The 18757-nt window shown below is 36.0% G+C and overlaps 1 protein-coding gene across 2 annotated transcripts in view; it reads left to right on the forward strand.

Moving 5' to 3' along the window:
* The window catches only part of LOC106873920 (unconventional myosin-X), a 545087-nt gene that overhangs the window by 135854 nt on the left and 390476 nt on the right, over nt 1–18757 (forward strand). For both annotated transcript variants that reach the window (XM_052971791.1, XM_052971792.1), the window contains exon 11: nt 2848–3087. In XM_052971791.1, the coding sequence (XP_052827751.1) occupies nt 2848–3087 (240 nt within the window). The remainder of the gene's footprint in view (nt 1–2847; nt 3088–18757) is intronic.

Genomic DNA, 18757 nt, shown 5'->3' on the forward strand with positions numbered 1-18757 from the left:
GAAAGCGGACGTTAAACGATGATGATGATGATGATTATTATTCAGTAGTTTTATTTTTATAGTGTGCTTTCACTTCACTACCGAGTGCAGCTCTGTGTGCTTTGGGTATGTGCTGTGGTTTGCTGTGATGCTCTTATGGTTACTGTATTGAAAGTGTTTTGCGTAGGATATGTGCACAGCCCAGTAGTGCAATTTTCTGTATGTTATATATATTTATAGGAACCTGGCATGTAAGTCCTGGTGTTTTTGTTATGTATTTGTCTGAATTATTATTATTATTATTATTATTATTATTATTATTATTATTATTATTATTATCATCAAGGCAGCAAACTGGGAGAATTGTTAGCACACCAGGCCAAATGCTTAGCAGCATTTTGTTTGTCTTTACATTCTGAGTACAAATTCCTCCGACATGGACTTTACCTTTCATCCTTTTGGAGTTAATAAAATATGTACCAGTTGAGTATGGAGGAAGGGGTCAATGTAATCAATGTCAAATATATATATATATCATGGTATCAACCAGACTATCGGCTGTTGTTATATATTACTGGACACTATGTGCTTTGAATGATGCCACCCAACAGGCCAACATTTCCCCTGATTGAAAGGCTATTCCATTGCAGGGTTACCCATTTACAGATGAGTGGACATGAAATGAAGTGTTTTGCTCAAGAATGCAATGTGCTGCCCAAACTGGGAATTGAATCCACAATCTATCAATCATGACTGTAACACTCTAACCACTTGGCCAGGCACCTTCACATGTACATATAAACCATACAAAGCAAGATGGTATGAAAGATGAATGTATTCATTTAATCACATGACATATACCTGTCTAATATATTTATCTCTCATATCTTCTGACTTTTTATGGTTTATATACTCCTCATTAAATAATTTCATTGATTGGATCATCTCTATTTCAACTGCATGAACGCTTTACATCAACGGTTCCCAAAGTGGGCAGTACTGCACCTCCTGCAGGTGGCAGAAAGATCTAGGGGACATTGAAGAAAAGTGGGGTTATAACAGGGTGATGTGAAAACAACAAAATAATAGATTAATTAGATTAATTTATGAAATACAGTTGTTTTGAATTTGTGATGGTGTCAGGGGGTGGGGGTGGATGCAGCCTGGATGCCAAGGGAGCAGCAGCCCAAAATAGTTTGGTAACCACTGCTCTATATTATACTTCTCTGTATTGGGTTACTATGTTGTCTGATAGCTGAGTTCATTAGAGGAGCTTTCTGTGATAACCCCATGATTCTCTGAATCCATATCTTATAATATAAATATATATATATATATATATATAGGTACATATAAAATATGTTTTCATGTTTAGATTTGTTTCTCCTAAAACTACTGACCTATAAGTGGTGGCAACAAATAAATCTTTCTCTGGGTTACAGTTCTTGTGATGAAGAATTGTCTGAAAGAATTTAGTATTTTGGGTGGACTTTGGCAGACTAGCTGGCACAGTTTGCTCATTGAGAGGAGCATAAACAGATGTAGCAATTGTAACTATGACTAGTGTAGTAATTGTAACTATGATGAGTGGTGTTTTGGGAAGTAAAGATTTAATAATGAAAGAACTGGCTTTTATGGAGATGTAATCTGAATTGTTATTTAGTGCCACTGCGGTGCTAGTGGTGTTTTATATTATTTTATATTATAATACAATAATGCTAATGGTTGCAGGTTTTCAACAGGCTAGTCACTGATTTATTGTATTTCTTGAGGGGATATAGACAGTGGAGTGTATACCACTAAGCACAGAACAAATATGTTCAAGGACTTCATGTATAAAGCACTATTTTTTTGTGTTAGTTTTCTTGTTTTTATGACGTTCTTCAGAGAGTATATTGGCAAAACATGGGCGCACTCAATATTTGGCATATATTTATTATCAGATTAACTTGGCTTCACTGATTAAAAAAATGTAAAAAGAAAAGTACTTGATTGTTCAGCTATGAAAAACACTGAATGGCAACTTAATTCCAGTCTATAATTTAATGTTGGTTGTCTTTGGATGGTAAATGGTATTGTTAAGTTAGGGTCATGTGATGAGAACTAGTACTTTAACAATACTGTTATAGTTACAAATGACCAGTAACTGAATGGCTGGTAACATTGGCAAAAATAAATAGGAGTAGTCTCCCTTGCCTGCAGTTGCTTATATGAATGGCTTTCATTTATCCAATGACATCCAACTGTATTTAGAAGTTGTGACCACTTGGTGTTGTTGTATACAGACAATCAAATATGAATTAAATTTGCCTTTCACAAAGTTTTAACAAAGAAAACCTCAGTCAATTTCTTATGATGGTTTCCGTTGTTTTATGTATTATTTTGGTTTGGAAGTTGCATACATAATTAACTACAGGTTTCCAATGAGTTAGTTTCTGGTTCACTCCATTTCTGAGTGTGAAAATATCAAGGGAGTGGTTGTAATTCAGCACAGAACAAATATCTCAAGGACTTTCTCACACGCACCAGCTTTTACAGTTTTCTCACTTATGTTTGCCTTTTTCTCTGATATACATCAGTGATAGATATGTATGTATGTATGTATGTATGTATGTATGTATGTATGTATGTACGTACGCATGTATGGTTGTGATGCATCTGCCTGGTGTACCCTTATCAGACAGGTAGTCACAATGGGTATACTGGGCTTCATATATTTTACCCCAGTGTCACTTTGATGGCATGCACTGCTCTCTCACTCAGTAATAATATAGAAAGAAGAAGAACAATGATAAATGCCTTGGGAGATATGTCAGGAAATGCTGGCAATTGTATGTGATTTGTTTTTTTTAATTTTGTTTTATTCAGGGTTCTGACAAATCCTATTTAAATAAACAACATCAGGAATTAAGTAACCATCCATTTTACATAAAAGGACAAGATCGACGATGCTGGGAGGTGGAGTTTGGAATCAAACATTATGCAGGTGCTGTAGTATACAAAGCACAAGGATTCCTTGAGAAAAATAAGGATGTTCAACAAGATCAGTTATTTGAACTAATGTATAACTCAACAAATCCATTTGTCAAAGACCTGACACGATTCCAGGTAAGGAATAAACATTTTACTTTTTTATAAAAATAAAAAAGATAACTTTTCTATTTTTGTTTTGCTTTTATGTTTTTTCTATGTAAAGCTTCTGTTTTTTGCCCCACCCCACCAAGTTTTGCTAATGCTGTTATTTAGTTTGTTTCACATGAAATGTCACATTTTTAATTACCTATTTCAGTCATTTAAAAACTCAATTACCTTGCATTTAATCTTGACTCTTTTCCTTTCCCAACAATATTGGTATACAAAATTTGTACCCAGACCTTACGAAGATGATAATAACCAAACTATGTTGAGTGATTTTCTCGTATGAGTACAAACTGGGTCACTCTGCCACAAAAGGTGTATGGAATATCAAGCGGGCTTTTGGTAATGGTTTTGTTGACATCATAACAGTTCAGAGATGGTTCCAAAGCTCTTGTTCAGGAGATGATAGCCTTGAAAATAAACTAAGGATTAGGCCAAAATCAGTTATTCGGCATGATGGATTAAATGCTTTGGTTGAACAAAATCCAAGAACAAAGGTTGGGAAACTTTCATCAGAACTCCAAACATCTTGCACAACTTTTTTTGGATACCTGTAAGAAATCAGAAAAGTCAAGAAAACAGATAGGTTAGTTCCACATCAACTGAATGAGATTAAAAAAAAACAGATGCCTCAAAGTGTGCTCCTTATTGTTTTCTAGACTGGAAAAAGACCATTTTTGCATCAAATCGTTACTTGTGATGGGAAATGGATACTCTTTGACAACAGCAGGAGAACAGGACAGTGATTAGATATAGGAGAGTCCCTTAAACACCACCCAAACCCACCATTGCACCCTAAAAAGTTAGTGGTCAGTGTATAGTGGTCTATGAAGGGAGTTATTTATTATTCATTGTTATTTATTATTCATCGTTACCAGCGTTGCCTTACTGGCACTTGTGCCAGTGGCACATGAAAAAACATTCAAGTGAGGTCATTGCCAGTGCTGCTGGACTGGCTCCTGTGCAGGTGGCACATAAAAAACACCATTTGAGCGTGGCCGTTGCCAGTACCGCCTGACTGGCCCTTGTGCCGGTGGCGCGTAAAAGCACCCACTACACTCTCACGACATTTCATGTCAAACAATCTAATTTACGTCAGTGAAGTCATGTGGCTGAGTGGTTAAGGTATTCGGCTTACGATTGTTAGGTCATGAGTTTGATACCCAGTGGCACATTGTGTTCTTGGACAAGTTACTTTATTTCAAGTTGTTCCAGTCACTCAGCTGCCAAAAATGAGTTATACCTGTATTTCAAAAGGCCAGCGTTGTCACACTGGATCTCTCTGAGAACTACATTAAGAGTATGTATGTTTGTGGAGTGCTCAGCCACTTGTATGTTAATTTCATGAGCAGGTTGATCCATTGATGGGATTAACTGGAACAGTTGTTGTTGTAAAAGACAGAGCACCAGATCTTTTTTACGACTGTGTCATTTTTATTGTCTGATTTTCTTTGATGTCCTTTTAACTGTGTTTATTTATATCTTAAATACTGTGTAAAAGGTGATCTTCTTTCGATATGAAAGAAAAATTCTTACTCATCTATTCATAACAGTTCAAAACAAAATGTCAGTATTTGATGGAAAAGTTATTTTTCCCATCATAAGTAGGATTAGTAGAGGTATTCAAGAAAAGATACAATAGAGGGTACCCCCATAAGTTCCAGGTAACGTTTAAGATCAGCTTTGCAAACTAACTAAACACTTTTATTTTTATTGTGCTTCAATGACAGTGACTTACCTTGCTATGGTATCTGTTTACAAAGGAATTGGCTGAGCTTGGGAAAGTTTTGTGAATTATCGATGCATTAAGTGAATTGTGTGAATTGTGGTGCTATAGCACTTGAGATGATCATGTAAATGAAATTTTGGATGTCCATGAGGCCTACCTCCAGTGTCAACCTCATTGAAGAGGACTATCTTTGGGAGCCAATTACTGGGTATCTGAATCTCATGACCAACCCAGTGGAGATCATCTGAAGTGGTCTTTTGTTTTATGTGGTGATCCTCCCAATTGGTTTGAATCCCTGGAAGTCCATGTGTGATGCTGGAGTAGAGTGCTTTGAAATCTAATGCAGGAAATTGCATGAAGAGAGGAGGAGACATTATCATGAACCCCCAGTGGCTGTTGTTTGGTGTCACTTTCAGTGCCCTTTAGGCCACAGTTTCTGCTTATCCTATCTCAGTCTTGTCTACCACATGTGCTCCCTTAAGAAACAATCTATTGGAGGCAGAGAAGGATAAACATCCTGGATTGATGCTGTCATTACCTTTGATGAGCTGTTATAAGCAAAGTAAAGTAAGCAAGGTGCTTTAATACATTTTGGAGTGAATTTGAATATTTAGCTGACACAGCATGCATAATGAAATACCATTAAATTCACCTCTCATTTGTAAATACCTGTCTTTTATATAATCCTTTGTAGCTGGTAGCTCATTCAGTTAATAAATTATTGATGAATCCCTGAAGAGATTCCAAAAAGAATTGAAACTATTTGGACTAATCTTTCATTTCCTCTCCACGCACATTTACCAACAGCCATCAATTTGCAGCTGTTTAAGAGGAACATTAACAATTTTAATCTTATCAATCTCACAGGGCCAGTATGTTCTACCTTCTTACATTATGACCTACACTTATCATTAATTTTCAGAATAAATTGATGCTTTTTGAGTTATATTCTCCAACAGCATATGATCGCTCTGTCACACTCGTAATTCTTTACTCACCAGTTCTTCATATTTCATTCTTTCGATCATTTCAGGCAACTCAAGGGATCATGAATGCCTATAAATGATAGTATACCATTAACAATATCAACAGTAATAATATTGTTGTTGTTATTATTATTATTAAGTTGTTTTTTTTTCTTCTTCTTTCTTTAAATTTTCTTCCATTTCTCGCCGAGTGTTTTCCGTACACCTAGGGCAGAGAAACTCGTTGTATGCATTCCCAGTTTACACACGCAAATTCACAGATAGAATATGTATTTAAAAAAAAAAAAGAATTTTTTTTTGAAGTTCATGAATGGATGTTGTTTTCACAACGATAATGCTCTTCTCAGTACATGAGTCGTTCCAGTTAACACAATTTTTTGCACTTCCTGTAGGGATTATTATTATTATTATTATTATTATTATTATTATCATTATTATTAATAATAATCCTTTCTATCATAGGCACATAGCCTGAAATTTTGGGGGAGGGAACCTGTTGATTACTTTCATCCCAATGTTTCACTGGTACTTAATTTATTGACCTTGAAAGGATGAAAGGCAAAATTGACCTCAGCGGAATAATAATAACAACAACAACAACAACAATAATAATAATAATAATAATAATAATAATCATAATAATGGTGTACCCTTATCAGATGGGTAGTCATGATGGGTATAATAGGCTTTGTATATTTTACCCCAGTGTCACTTTGATGGCATGCACTGCTCTCTCACTCAATAATAATAATAATAATAATAATAATAATAATAATAATGATAATAATAATAAAAGTGATAATTATTCTTTCTACTCTAAGCACAAGGCCTGAAATTTTGGGGTAAAAAAATAATGCCATATCATTCATCTCTTACATTTGTGTCACCTGTGGCTTCTGTCTTCTACACTTGGTTGCTTTCAGTTACTTTTCTAAAATATATTTCCTTTCTGACAAAGAATATATTTAACTTGGATGTCCATGGGGTTTTGCCTTAATTCATATATACTCCTGTTATATCTATATTCTTTATTCTCATACCCATCCTTATATGGATCCTCATCATATATATTGTATACATACATACATACATACATACATACATACATATATACATCCACACACATGAACAAGCACATTTTTTGTTGTTGGAGTTACACAGGTTTATTGTTGAGAGAGGATAGGGACACTGTTCAAGGCAAGTGTGGGGTGGAGAAAAAGAGGGAAGTGTAAAGAAGTATCAATGGGTGTGTGTGTGTGTGTGAGAGAGAGAGAGAGAGAGAGAGAGAGAGGGAGAGAGTGATAATACAGTAGGTAAAGGTTGAATAGGAGGGAATATAGTGCTGCACCATGTTATATATGGGTGGGTAAAATAGTTTGTGAAGGAAAGATAAGATGGAAGGGGGTAACGGTGTGGGGGAGCCGGAGAGAAGCATAGTGTGAGTGGATTAGTGAAGGCGGGTAGTGGGGACTTGGTGTGATAAGGGTGTTGACGGAGGAGGATGGGAGGGGCTGAGTAGGAAGAGATGCAGTACTTCCCCCACCCGCCCGTCCGCTTTAGATAAGGGTGGATAGAGGGGTGTGGGTGTGGAGGCAATAAGATAGTTGATGAGAGGGGCCAGGGTAAATCTCAAGGTAACATGTGCAAGAGAGCATAGTGACACAAAAGGGGAGGTAGGAAAAGGTTGTCAGCATGCAGCCCCTTCACACTCAAGCATAGCGATTCATGATTCAGTAAAGATCATGAATTTTTGAGGGGTGGCAGGGTATGTGGTTGATGTGGTGGTGTGGGTAAGGGAGATATTGTTTAAACACAAATTGGGTATTTTCGTCTCATTTAAGAGTGTTATGGCACGGTGAGTCAGATATGAGAGGGTAGAGAATTAGTTCGGTAGTTAGAAGAATAGATGTTCATGAGATGTGAAGGTATAGTATGGATGCAACAAGTGGATGAGAATTTGTGCAATTATATATGTGGTAAGAAGCTTGCTTCCCAACCTCATGGTTCTAGGTTCAGTTCCACTGTGTGGCATCATGGGCAAGTTTCTTCTAATATAGCCTTTGCCAACCAAAGCCTTATGAGTGAATTTGGTACACAAAAACTGAAAGAAGCCTGTTGTATATATAAATATATAATTGTGTGTGTGTTTCACCATTGCTTGACAACCAGTGGTGTGTTTTGTCCCTGTAACTTAGTGGTCTGGCAAAAAGAGAATGATAGAATAAGTACCAGGCTTAACAGAAAATGAGTTTGGGGTCAATTCATTTAATTAAAAATTATTCAAGGTGATGCTGTAGTCTAATGACTGAAACAAATAATATATAATAATATATAATTGTATATATCATCATCATCATCATCATCATCGTTTAACGTCCGCTTTCCATGCTAGCATGGGTTGGACGATTTGACTGAGGACTGGTGAAACCGGATGGCAACACCAGGCTCCAATCTAAATTTGGCAGAGTTTCTACAGCTGGATGCTCTTCCTAATGCCAACCACTCAGAGAGTGTAGTAGGTGCTTTTACGTGTCACCTGCACGAAGGCCAGTCAGGCGATACTGGCAACGGCCACGCTCGAAATGGTGTCTTTTATGTGCCACCCGCACAAGCCAGTCCAGGGGCACTGGCAACGATCTCGCTCGAAAATCCTACGGAGGCCAGTCAGGTGGTACTGGCAATGGCCATACATACACACACACACACATTAATTTTCCCCTCCTTTCTGTTAGGAGACACAAGCACTTACACACACATGTACATGCATGATAGGAACTTCTACCTATCGAATTTAATTATAAGGCTTTGGTTGGCTTGATGCTATAGCAAAAGACACTTGTAATTCAAAAGGGCTAGTCTTGTTACATTCTCTGTCATGCTGAATCATCCTGAGGACTACATTAATCTTACGTGTGTCTGTGGAATGCTTAGCCACTTGTGCATTAATTTTATGAGCAGACTGTTCCTTTGATTGGATCAAATGGAATGCTCATCATTGTAATCAACAGAGTACCAGTTAAAGAATTTGGGCAATTCATATTGTCAAAAGCATTTTAAGGATCAATTTTAATCCTTCCTGAAGCTGATCATTTCTCATTAAGAAGTAATCAGTAATGCTAAGTAACCTTCTGTTCAGTATTTGCTTATGAAATATTGTCTACTAATAATGTTGTCATGTGTTAATTAGTTGGTAATTATTTGTGAGTGTGCTGTCATTTTCTCCTATATAGGATTGACTTGTGCAAATATAAATCGCTGTGAGGAAAAATAGGTTTTAATCGATCGGTTTATTGGATCAATAATTTCGTTTATTGTTCCATTTCTAAAGTTTCCAATTCATCCATGTGATTCTCTGTTGTAGAAATATTTCTTTGAGATATGAAGAGACAGATTTAAAGAAACAGATAAATTCTCCATAAGAAACTAGAATTTTCTGCAATTTACTTGTTTTTTTTTGGAACAACTCTCTTACTCTTCATGGTCTTTGTCCACAAGAAACTTTTAAATGTCAGCACTGCACACCAACAGAAACTTCGACAATTATACACCTTAGATATATTCAACGATGATCTGTAACTCTCTTCTTGGAATGTATGTAGCCTGAAGAAATGATTGGTCTCCCTAAAGCTTCAGTTTTTTTTTTAATACTGTTTCTGGTAGCAGATCCTAGAAGGTGGTAAGACTAACTTTGTTACTGTGATGTTTACTAGTGATAAGCACTGTTTTTCTAACACTAATGTATTGTCACTTAACATTGGAAATTGTGAGAATCATCCAAGGGAAGTTTCTGGAAAGCCATGATAGTAAACTTGTTACTTCTTTGAAGTTAACTCACACCATTTAGGTTGTTATTGCCCTTAAAACAAGGTTCTAATGCCATGCAATCTTATTTCCTTTCGTACACATTTATGGTTTCCTGCTTAAGTCTAAAAATCAATATCATATTTTTTTTCATAATATCTCCCCAACATTAAACTCTTTTCTAGAAAATTGTTTAAACCAAGTTGATATTTTATAGAGGAAATTTTAGTATTAGTTTAAACATCTTTAATCAGTTTGTTTCTGTTTTTTTTTTGTTTTGTTTTTCTTTATTCTATCTGAACTACATTATATAACTTCCTCAAAATCACATCAATTTAGATGAAAACATGCAAGTGCAGAAAATCTGTTCTGTTTCAGTCTAAAGATTTGAAGTACTTGTTACAGATGAGATATTGTTATTAGCAAGAGAACTTCTACTTAGCAACTTTATCTCACAGACCATTCCTCACTATCTTCACTCTAACCAATATCTTGTCTCTTGCAGCAGCAGCTCACTCTTCAGTGTGGCAGCTAATTTCCTTGAAATGACTTTTTTCTCAGGTAGATTCTTTAAGGCTATAATTGGATTGGTTTCCCCTGGAAAAATAAAATTATTTTCGTTTTCCTGAATCTCTATAATTTCCTGTCTTATCTCCCTCTTATTTCACTCTCCACTTGGTTTCTCTCTCTCTCTCTCTCTCTCTCTCTCTCTCTCTCTCTCTCTCTCTCTCTCTCTTTCCCTCTCTTCCACTGTATCTCTTGTTCTTTCTTCCCCACCCACCCACACACACATTGCGATAGGAAGAAAATAAGAAATATCAAATCAGAAACTTATAAAAAAACTCTCAAACAATACTGATTTGATCCTATCACCTTCACTTGATAAATATTTATGTTGTTGCTGTTGATGTTGTTTTCTGTTTTGGTGCTGGAGAAGACAACAAACATATTCTAATAAGGATGCTGTGGGGTGGGTAGGGAGAGGATAAAATTGAATTTGGTTCTACTTTAAACCAGTCAAGTTAAACACACTCAAGGAAATGCCATCATTGACATTTATATGTATGTACACATGCGTGCGTGTGTGTGTGTGTGTGTGTGTGTGTGTGTGTTAATGTGTGTTTTTAAGATGGCAACAAACTGTAATGAAATGCTTTCTGAATCTAAACAATATACTTTTTGTTGTTGTTGCTGTTCTTTAGCCCTTGGTCATCTCTGATCAAGCAGACCCATGATCAAAGGCATTCCACTCGTGACTGTCTAGTCTTTCAAACATTATTCAACATGAGTTACCGTTTTTTTTTTTTTTTAAAGAACGTGGAATATAATTTAAGAGAAATTTGACCATTATTTCTTGCAAGCCAAGTGACATTGTAGAGTTTCCTTCTATGTAGTTACCATCATTCATCACTGATTGCTGTTAGTGATTAGTCATGAGTGATGGTAACTATATGGAGGCTGAAGTTGATGACAGATTTGAAACAGAAATGAATGAGCAAATAGAACCTTGAGGTACAAGAATTAGATTGTTCAGGAAATGGAACCCAGGATCTGATCTAAGCATGGAACTCATGTATCTAATATATGAATTCCATAGTTGTATGTCCTTTAGTATATGTCAGATTATGAAAAATATCTATTTAAAGGTAACCTTATATATGGAACATGTTTTAATTGTTAAGAAGGCCTCAACAAAATAAAAGAAAATGGCAGAAGTGAGACAAATACAGATGATACAATAGTTGAAATGGATCTGATGACCCTGCTGGTGTTGGTATTACATAAAAAGCACCAATGTTGGTGCCACATAAAAAGCACCGGTGTTGGTTTCACGTAAAAAGCACTGGTTCTGCTGCTACATAAAAAGCACACAGTACATTCTGTAAAGTGATAGGCATTAGAAGGGGCAACAAGCCATAGAAAATATGCCAAGACTGACAGTGGAGCTCAATGTGCCCATGTGGTTCACTAGGTCTTGTCAAACCATCCAACCAATGCTAACATGGAAAGCAGATGGTGAATGATAATGATAATATACATATAGATGTGTATGTATGTATGTATGAATGAAAGTATGCATGTAGCTGTGTTTACATCTCCGTGATGTTGGTGTGTTTACATCTCCATACTTTGGCAGTTCAGCAAAAAAAAAAAAAAAAAAAAACCCAATGGAATAAGTACTTGGTTTACAAAGAATAAATCCTGGCGTTGATGCCTTTAACTAAAGGCAGTGCTCCAGTATGGTTACAGTCAAATGACTGAAACAAATTAAAGAGAATATATATATATATATATATATAATTTTTCTATGAGAAAAAGAAAATGGAGAAATTTATATATATACATTAATTTATTAGGACATTTTCAATTCCAAAACAATATCAAATCCATTGCACCTACAATTGTTTCCATGCCCAACCAATTCAATTTGAGAAATTAAATTACATTTTCATATTGAATATCGTTAATTGGGTATTTCGTCAGGCAAAGAATTTGATAGAAAGGAGCTACGTTCCATTGTGTTGTTTGGCCCTTTTTAGACCCAGATCTGTGTGTTTCAGCAACCAATGTATTAAAAGAAACCATTACTTGTGTATATGTATATGCAAATTTGTTAATGCATTTGTTTGTGTGTATGTGTAATGTGTTGAAAAACAAAAGCATCCGTTAGTTAGCTTAAATAATATTTGGTTGGGCATGGAAACAACTGTAGGTGCAATGGGGTTTATATTGTTTGGAATTGAATATGGTCTAATACTTAATGTCCATATACCAATTTGCCTGTTTTCTTTTTCTCATACAAAAATGGTAATATACACATATCCATCAATGTGAAACTAACGTCTTCGGTTTTTCACTGATACACTGGATAAAACTGGAGAACTTGGATGCTAACATCCCTTTAAGAGGATTTTATATCCTTGGTTTAATTTAATTATATATATATATATATATATATACATGTATGTATGTATTGTTAAGTATCTCCTCAGTTGGCAGTTTGGCAGATATTCGTATGCATTAGCAAATAATTTGCTTGCTTCCTATAAACAAGAGCTTGTGCTCTTGTCAGATTCATCAGCCCAGTCGGGTTTCTTTGACTGAGTTAGAAACACCACAGGGAATCAAAGTCCCTTCACACTGATGAACCAGTGAATCATGTGTGCCATGGACACAATACCTAAATGAAGGTGTTCTCTCATAGTTGACTGAAGAACTGGAATAGTTGAAATATTGAGACAAATGGAGAGGCCGTTCACTTTTTATTGCTGCAGTTGCTTCAGATTGTAAGTGCATAGTTAATCTCAGTGATAGTGTAGTACTTGTATGCCCGCTCTACTTATTAGAATCTGGAAGTTGAGAATTTTGTGGTGTGTTAATAATTGAATTTTTATTTCTGTTGGTTATTTGAAGCCTATTCATGAACTGGGGGGTGGGGGGCGTGAGGTACAATAAAGATCAAAAATTGAAATTCTGGAAATAACACTTAAGAAATAAGATGCAACACAATTGTCCTTTACAGTAGTGTTATTAATGTGTAAACACATACCTATATACATACACATACTCGCTTGCTCATAGATACTCACTGACTCTCTTTCTTTCTCTGTATATGTGTATGTATAAATATTTTTGTGTTTATATATATATATATATATATGTGTGTGTGTGTGTGTGTGTGTATATAAACATGTTTACATATAGACATGAGGTAAACACATGCATACATGTATGCATATACGTATACACATTCATGTATCTGTGCAACTAACTTTAGACAGCTGCTGCTGTTGTCCCTGACCAAAAATACCATTCCCTCTTTTATTCAAACCCCACATTTAGAGCGAATGTTAGTGTCCATATAGAGTGCAATATATGTAAATGTTCAAAGCCGACAAATGAACATACAGTAAAGCATCAGGAAAAATTTAAATATGTTCAATTAACAATTTGTCAATTGAAATCGATATGGTGTTCCATAGATTTTTCTGCCTGTAGCATGTCATAAAATTTTACTGATTTTTCAGTGAATCAAAGAAAGATGAAACAGAAACAGTATGATCAGAGAAGCTGGCAAGAGATTTATTGGAAAAATTATAACACCATTATTGATTCTAATTCACTTATTCCCCACCCATCGTCATTCAAATTCATAATGCCGACTTTCTCTTTTCTCTCCTTCCTCCTTTCTTTATTTCTTATTGCAAAAAGAATATATAATTGTTTTATTATTATTGCTCAAACTCTTCCTCTACACATGTCTGCTATAACACTTACTACGTTAACTATTGACTATTGTATTCTTTCACTCCTCTACCACATACTATAATTAATACTAAATTATATATTCCACTGTGTTGCCTTCACTACAACAGTATCACACTGTTAACTAGACACTCTAATAACTACTAATGTTATCTTATACTATTACTACATCTTCCCTTCTTTAAACAATATCATCTACATTGCTATATGCTGCATCACTAACAATACAGCTGCTCTATATCTTCTTGTGTAACACTGCTTCGATACTTTCAATCAACTGACACACTAATCCTTCAGCAATGTGAATTAGTTTCCTCACTCTCCTTCAAACCCCCAGCAACTCTGTAGTATTACTATACTAACATATCAAACAAGAGACAAATATAAATATTGCAATATCTGTTAAATATCATCATCATCATCTCTTGATATTTGGCACAATTTACAGTAAACAGTGTGTGTGTGTGGGGGGGGGCAGCATGTCAATAGGATAGCCCCCAACGTTACCTCTGCATGTCATAAAAGGTGATTAAAGGAGGTTGAGATAGGATTTGCACTTCGACCTCATAAAACCCTCACCAGCAATGATTATCCAAACAAACGCATAAGTTGGCCGGTGGGGGGGGGGGGAGGGGCTTTTTGCCTGAGTGGTGCAAAGGTGTGTCATCCACCAGGAGTAGTAGAGAAGCACCAACAAATGGTGGATACAGCGATGAGGTATTACAATGCATGCTCCCTACTACTACTACTACTACTACTACTACCACTGTAAACTGGATTTAGGAATGATTCAATTTAATGTATCTTTTTATCTTTTACTTGTTTCAGTCATTAGACGATGGCCATGCTGGGGCACTGCCTTGAAGAATTTTTAAACTACTCTATCTGCCCCAGTACTTATTTTTTAAAGCCTGGTACTTATTCTATTGTTCTCTTTTGCTGAACTGCTAAGTTTAGGGGGATGTAAACACTCCAGCACTGTTTGTCAAGCGGTGATGGGTAGACAGACACAGACATGGAAACACACACACACACACACAACGACCTTCTTTCAGTCTCTGTCTACCAAATCCACTCACAGAGCTTTGATCGACTCAGGGCTATAGTAGAAGATACTTGCCCAAGGTGCCATGTTGTGAGACTGAACCTGGAACCATGTGGTTGGGAAGCAACCTTTGAACATATTTAGTTTGACTTTATTAATATGAATACATTGTTATTGTGAATGGGTTTTTGAGCTAAAGATTCAAGTAAAAAGATAGTACTAAGTCCTCTTCTGTGGTTTCATTCTCTAAGTCTTGTGGTTCCAATAAAAGTTCAAGTGTTTTTACATCCCTCAAAAGTTATGAAACCATAAAAAAACCTGATCTCTTAGTCTCTCTTCTTTCATGAGTTGTCAGATACTAAAATACTTCCCCAGTTATACTGTAGTTACATTTATTTAATTTAGTTAGAAATTGTTTATGTCGTATAAACTACTGCATAACAGTAGAACTAGTTGGTTTTATATAGGGAAGTATTTAAAAACGTTTGATACATATTAAAGTTTTGTCTAGCTCCAGTTTGGTAGGGGTGTATATGTTGATAACAGAGTAACTGCAATATCAGAAGTTTTTGGCTTTATTTTAGGAAGCTCTATATAATTTGTTCTATGTTTTATTACTTTGTATAAATAAAGTAACAGTTTATAGTTGCTGGTTGAAGTTTGACAATAAGTAAGCAAAAATTCTTTTACTTTTACTTGTTTACATCATTAGATTGTGGCCATGTTGGGGCACAACCCTGAAGAAATTTTAGCTGCACAAATTGATCCCAGTACTTTTTCTTTAGGCCTGGTACTTATTCTGTCAGTCTCTTTTTGCCAAACTGCTAAGTTATGGGGATGTAAACAAACCAACACCAGTTGTCAAGCAGTGATGCGGGACACATGTAGACACAAAGACACATGCACACACACACACACACACACACATACATACAAATATATGTAAATATATGATGGGCTTCTTTCAGTTTTCATCAACCAATCCATCACAAGGTTTTTGTTGGCCCAAGGCTGCAGTAGAAGACATTTGCCTCTGGTGCCATGCAGTGTGACTGAACTTGGAATGATGTGGTTGGGAAGCAAACCTCTTACCACACAGCCATGCCAGTGTCTAACATGATTAATAGTTGAATTCCTAATATGTGAATTGGTAAATCCCATTTTAAAATCCATTCAGTCAAAATAAAGAGAGGTTGTCAGTGAAGTATAAAACTGTTTAACAAGTGTTTACTTATTCATGATAATATTTAAAGGGTTGTCTTAGAAATTGTTTGCTCAATGTTTTTTCAACCATGAGGTTCACTACATCTGAACATTTCCAGGAAGGAAAAACAAAATTGTAAATTGTTATAAGTGATGAGGTGCAGGAAATTCTAGAAGATTCTGGTAGATCAAAAATATTCACAGGACAACTTGAAGTCAGCTTATTTCAAATGTAAAGTGATAATGATGTGTCTCAAATGAGACATGATTCTTAATCAGCTAATGGTGCTGGTGATGGAATATTAGTATTAGTTTAATACATTACCAATTCCATTTAATATCCTTAATTTTAGTATGTTGCTGTTTAATAGCTTTCAATGAAATATCTATCTTTATTTGTGACATACATTTCTTTGTGTGCTTGGTGTGGAGTTCAGCTACTAACACTTGTTTGCTCTCTTTGCTTTGGGCTGAGAGGGTTAAACATAAATATATGTCTGTATCCTCTTCTTTTTCTTCAGCTTATGAGTGATATTTCAACAAGCTCAGGGTTTTGTGAAGCACACTTGTGGCTACTCTCATCCAGCTGGGTTATTTGCAAAGAGGCAATGGCAAATGACCAAGACTGTTGGCAATTTGCTGTGCTTGAGAAAACATGTCAAGCTTAGTGAAATCATGGCCAATGTCGGTGACATGTAAAAGACGCCCATGCCAGTGACACATAGGCACCTGAGCTGGTGACATGTTAAAGGCACCCATGTCAATGACACTTTAGAAGTATCTATACTGGTGGCACATAAAAGGCACTTGGTACACTCTGTGTGGTTGGCTTTAGGAAGGGCATCCAGCCATAGAAACTATGACTTGGTGATTTCAATGCTCAGTTAGTCCTTGTGACCCAAATCTTTAGCCATTCTGATTCTTTAGAGTCACCAGCATATCTCTCTGTTTGATGGTGTAGTCTATGAACCACGAACCTTCAACTCCAGTGTACCTCAACATTTGGGTATATCCTCCATAAATCTCTTCCTCTACATCAGTAGTTCTCAGCCAGAGTCTGTACAACCCTTGGGAGTCTACATAAGAATTTGTTATTAAAGTTTATGAACAATAGATTAGTTATACTTCTATAACATACAAAATATTTTAACAAATTTTTATGTAATCCCTAATAATATCTGATTATAGAAATGTAACAGAGTTTTTTTTAACATGTGGTTCTAGCAGAACAAAATAGGAATCAAAGGGGTCCATAGGCAAAAAAGTGGTGGAAAACCATTGCTCTGCATTAACCTTTAGCATACTGTAGGTGCATCATGTCACCATATAAGTTCTCTCCCTTGTGGTAACAGGGCAGTGGCAGGGAAAACAATTCTAGAGAAAATGCATTGTACTAAGGGTTAATAATTGGATAGCAGAAAATACTAGTCTGTTCAATGGCTGCCCTCCTACAAAGTTCCAGTAAGACCTACAACAGAGTAAGGTACCTGTATCTAGTAAGGTGCGACTGCTAAACACACTGAAACAACCCCCAACACATTCAAATAAAAACCATCCAGTAAATTTACAATGATCCATTTACTGACTCACGACACACTGCAACCCTCAAACAAATGCTATCTTTTCACTCGGCTTCTTCTGTTGGTGCTGCTGTTGCTTTTGTTCTTCTTAGTTCACTAGTTATAATATCACCCCAATCCAAGATAACATGACACAGCCCATCATTACTGCTGTTGTTATTCATACTGTGTCCTTCCCCCTCTTAGGCCCCCAAATGTGAACCCTATGAAAATGCCATCCCCTTTACATTTTTCTTGATGACATCAACTTATAGATATTCAAACATCAAATATGTCGTTGTGACCAATGTCAGAAGACCTGAAAAAATGAGCGGAAGTTTTTTTTCCCCCCACACACTTCTCTTTGCCTAAACCAACGAAAACTAAAACTTTGATCTGCTAAATTGGTTAATTTTGTTTTCTTTTTATGCTTTATGCATGCACACATGCACGCATATGTTTGTGCACATGCACACACACACACACACACACACACGGAATAATATTGAACAGCGAAAGTGTATGTTCAACACTGCATTTGGAGGATAAATATTTTTTATTTGTGGATTAACAGTGCTACCAATTATTTTATGTGGAAAGAACTTTCCCAGTCATCGTGTGATCTACTTCAAGATAATGGTAATGGCCTTCATTTTGGATGAGATCCTCCAAAATTGAGGCAATTACCAGCACTTTTAAATGAATCACTTGAAAATTGTAAAAATTCTTTTTACATGAAATCACTTGCAGCACTGTTAATCCACAAATAAAGTATGTGTGTGTGTGTGCATGTGTGCATGTGTGCCATCATCATTATCAACATTTAACATCTCTTTCCCATGCTGGCATGGGTTAAGTGGCTTGACAGGAACTGGCAAGGTCAGGGGTTGCATCCAGTTCCATAGTCTATTTTGGCCTGGTTTCTACAGCTGGTTGCCCTTCCTAACACCAACCACTTTACAGAGTGTACACATTCGTACATGACACCTTGGTTTTAGGATCTCAGTTCTGTTGTGGTGGATGGGTCTTATATATATATATATATATATAT

This window comes from Octopus bimaculoides, chromosome 11 (assembly GCF_001194135.2).
Source record: "Octopus bimaculoides isolate UCB-OBI-ISO-001 chromosome 11, ASM119413v2, whole genome shotgun sequence".
Taxonomy (NCBI): Eukaryota; Metazoa; Mollusca; class Cephalopoda; order Octopoda; family Octopodidae; genus Octopus; species Octopus bimaculoides.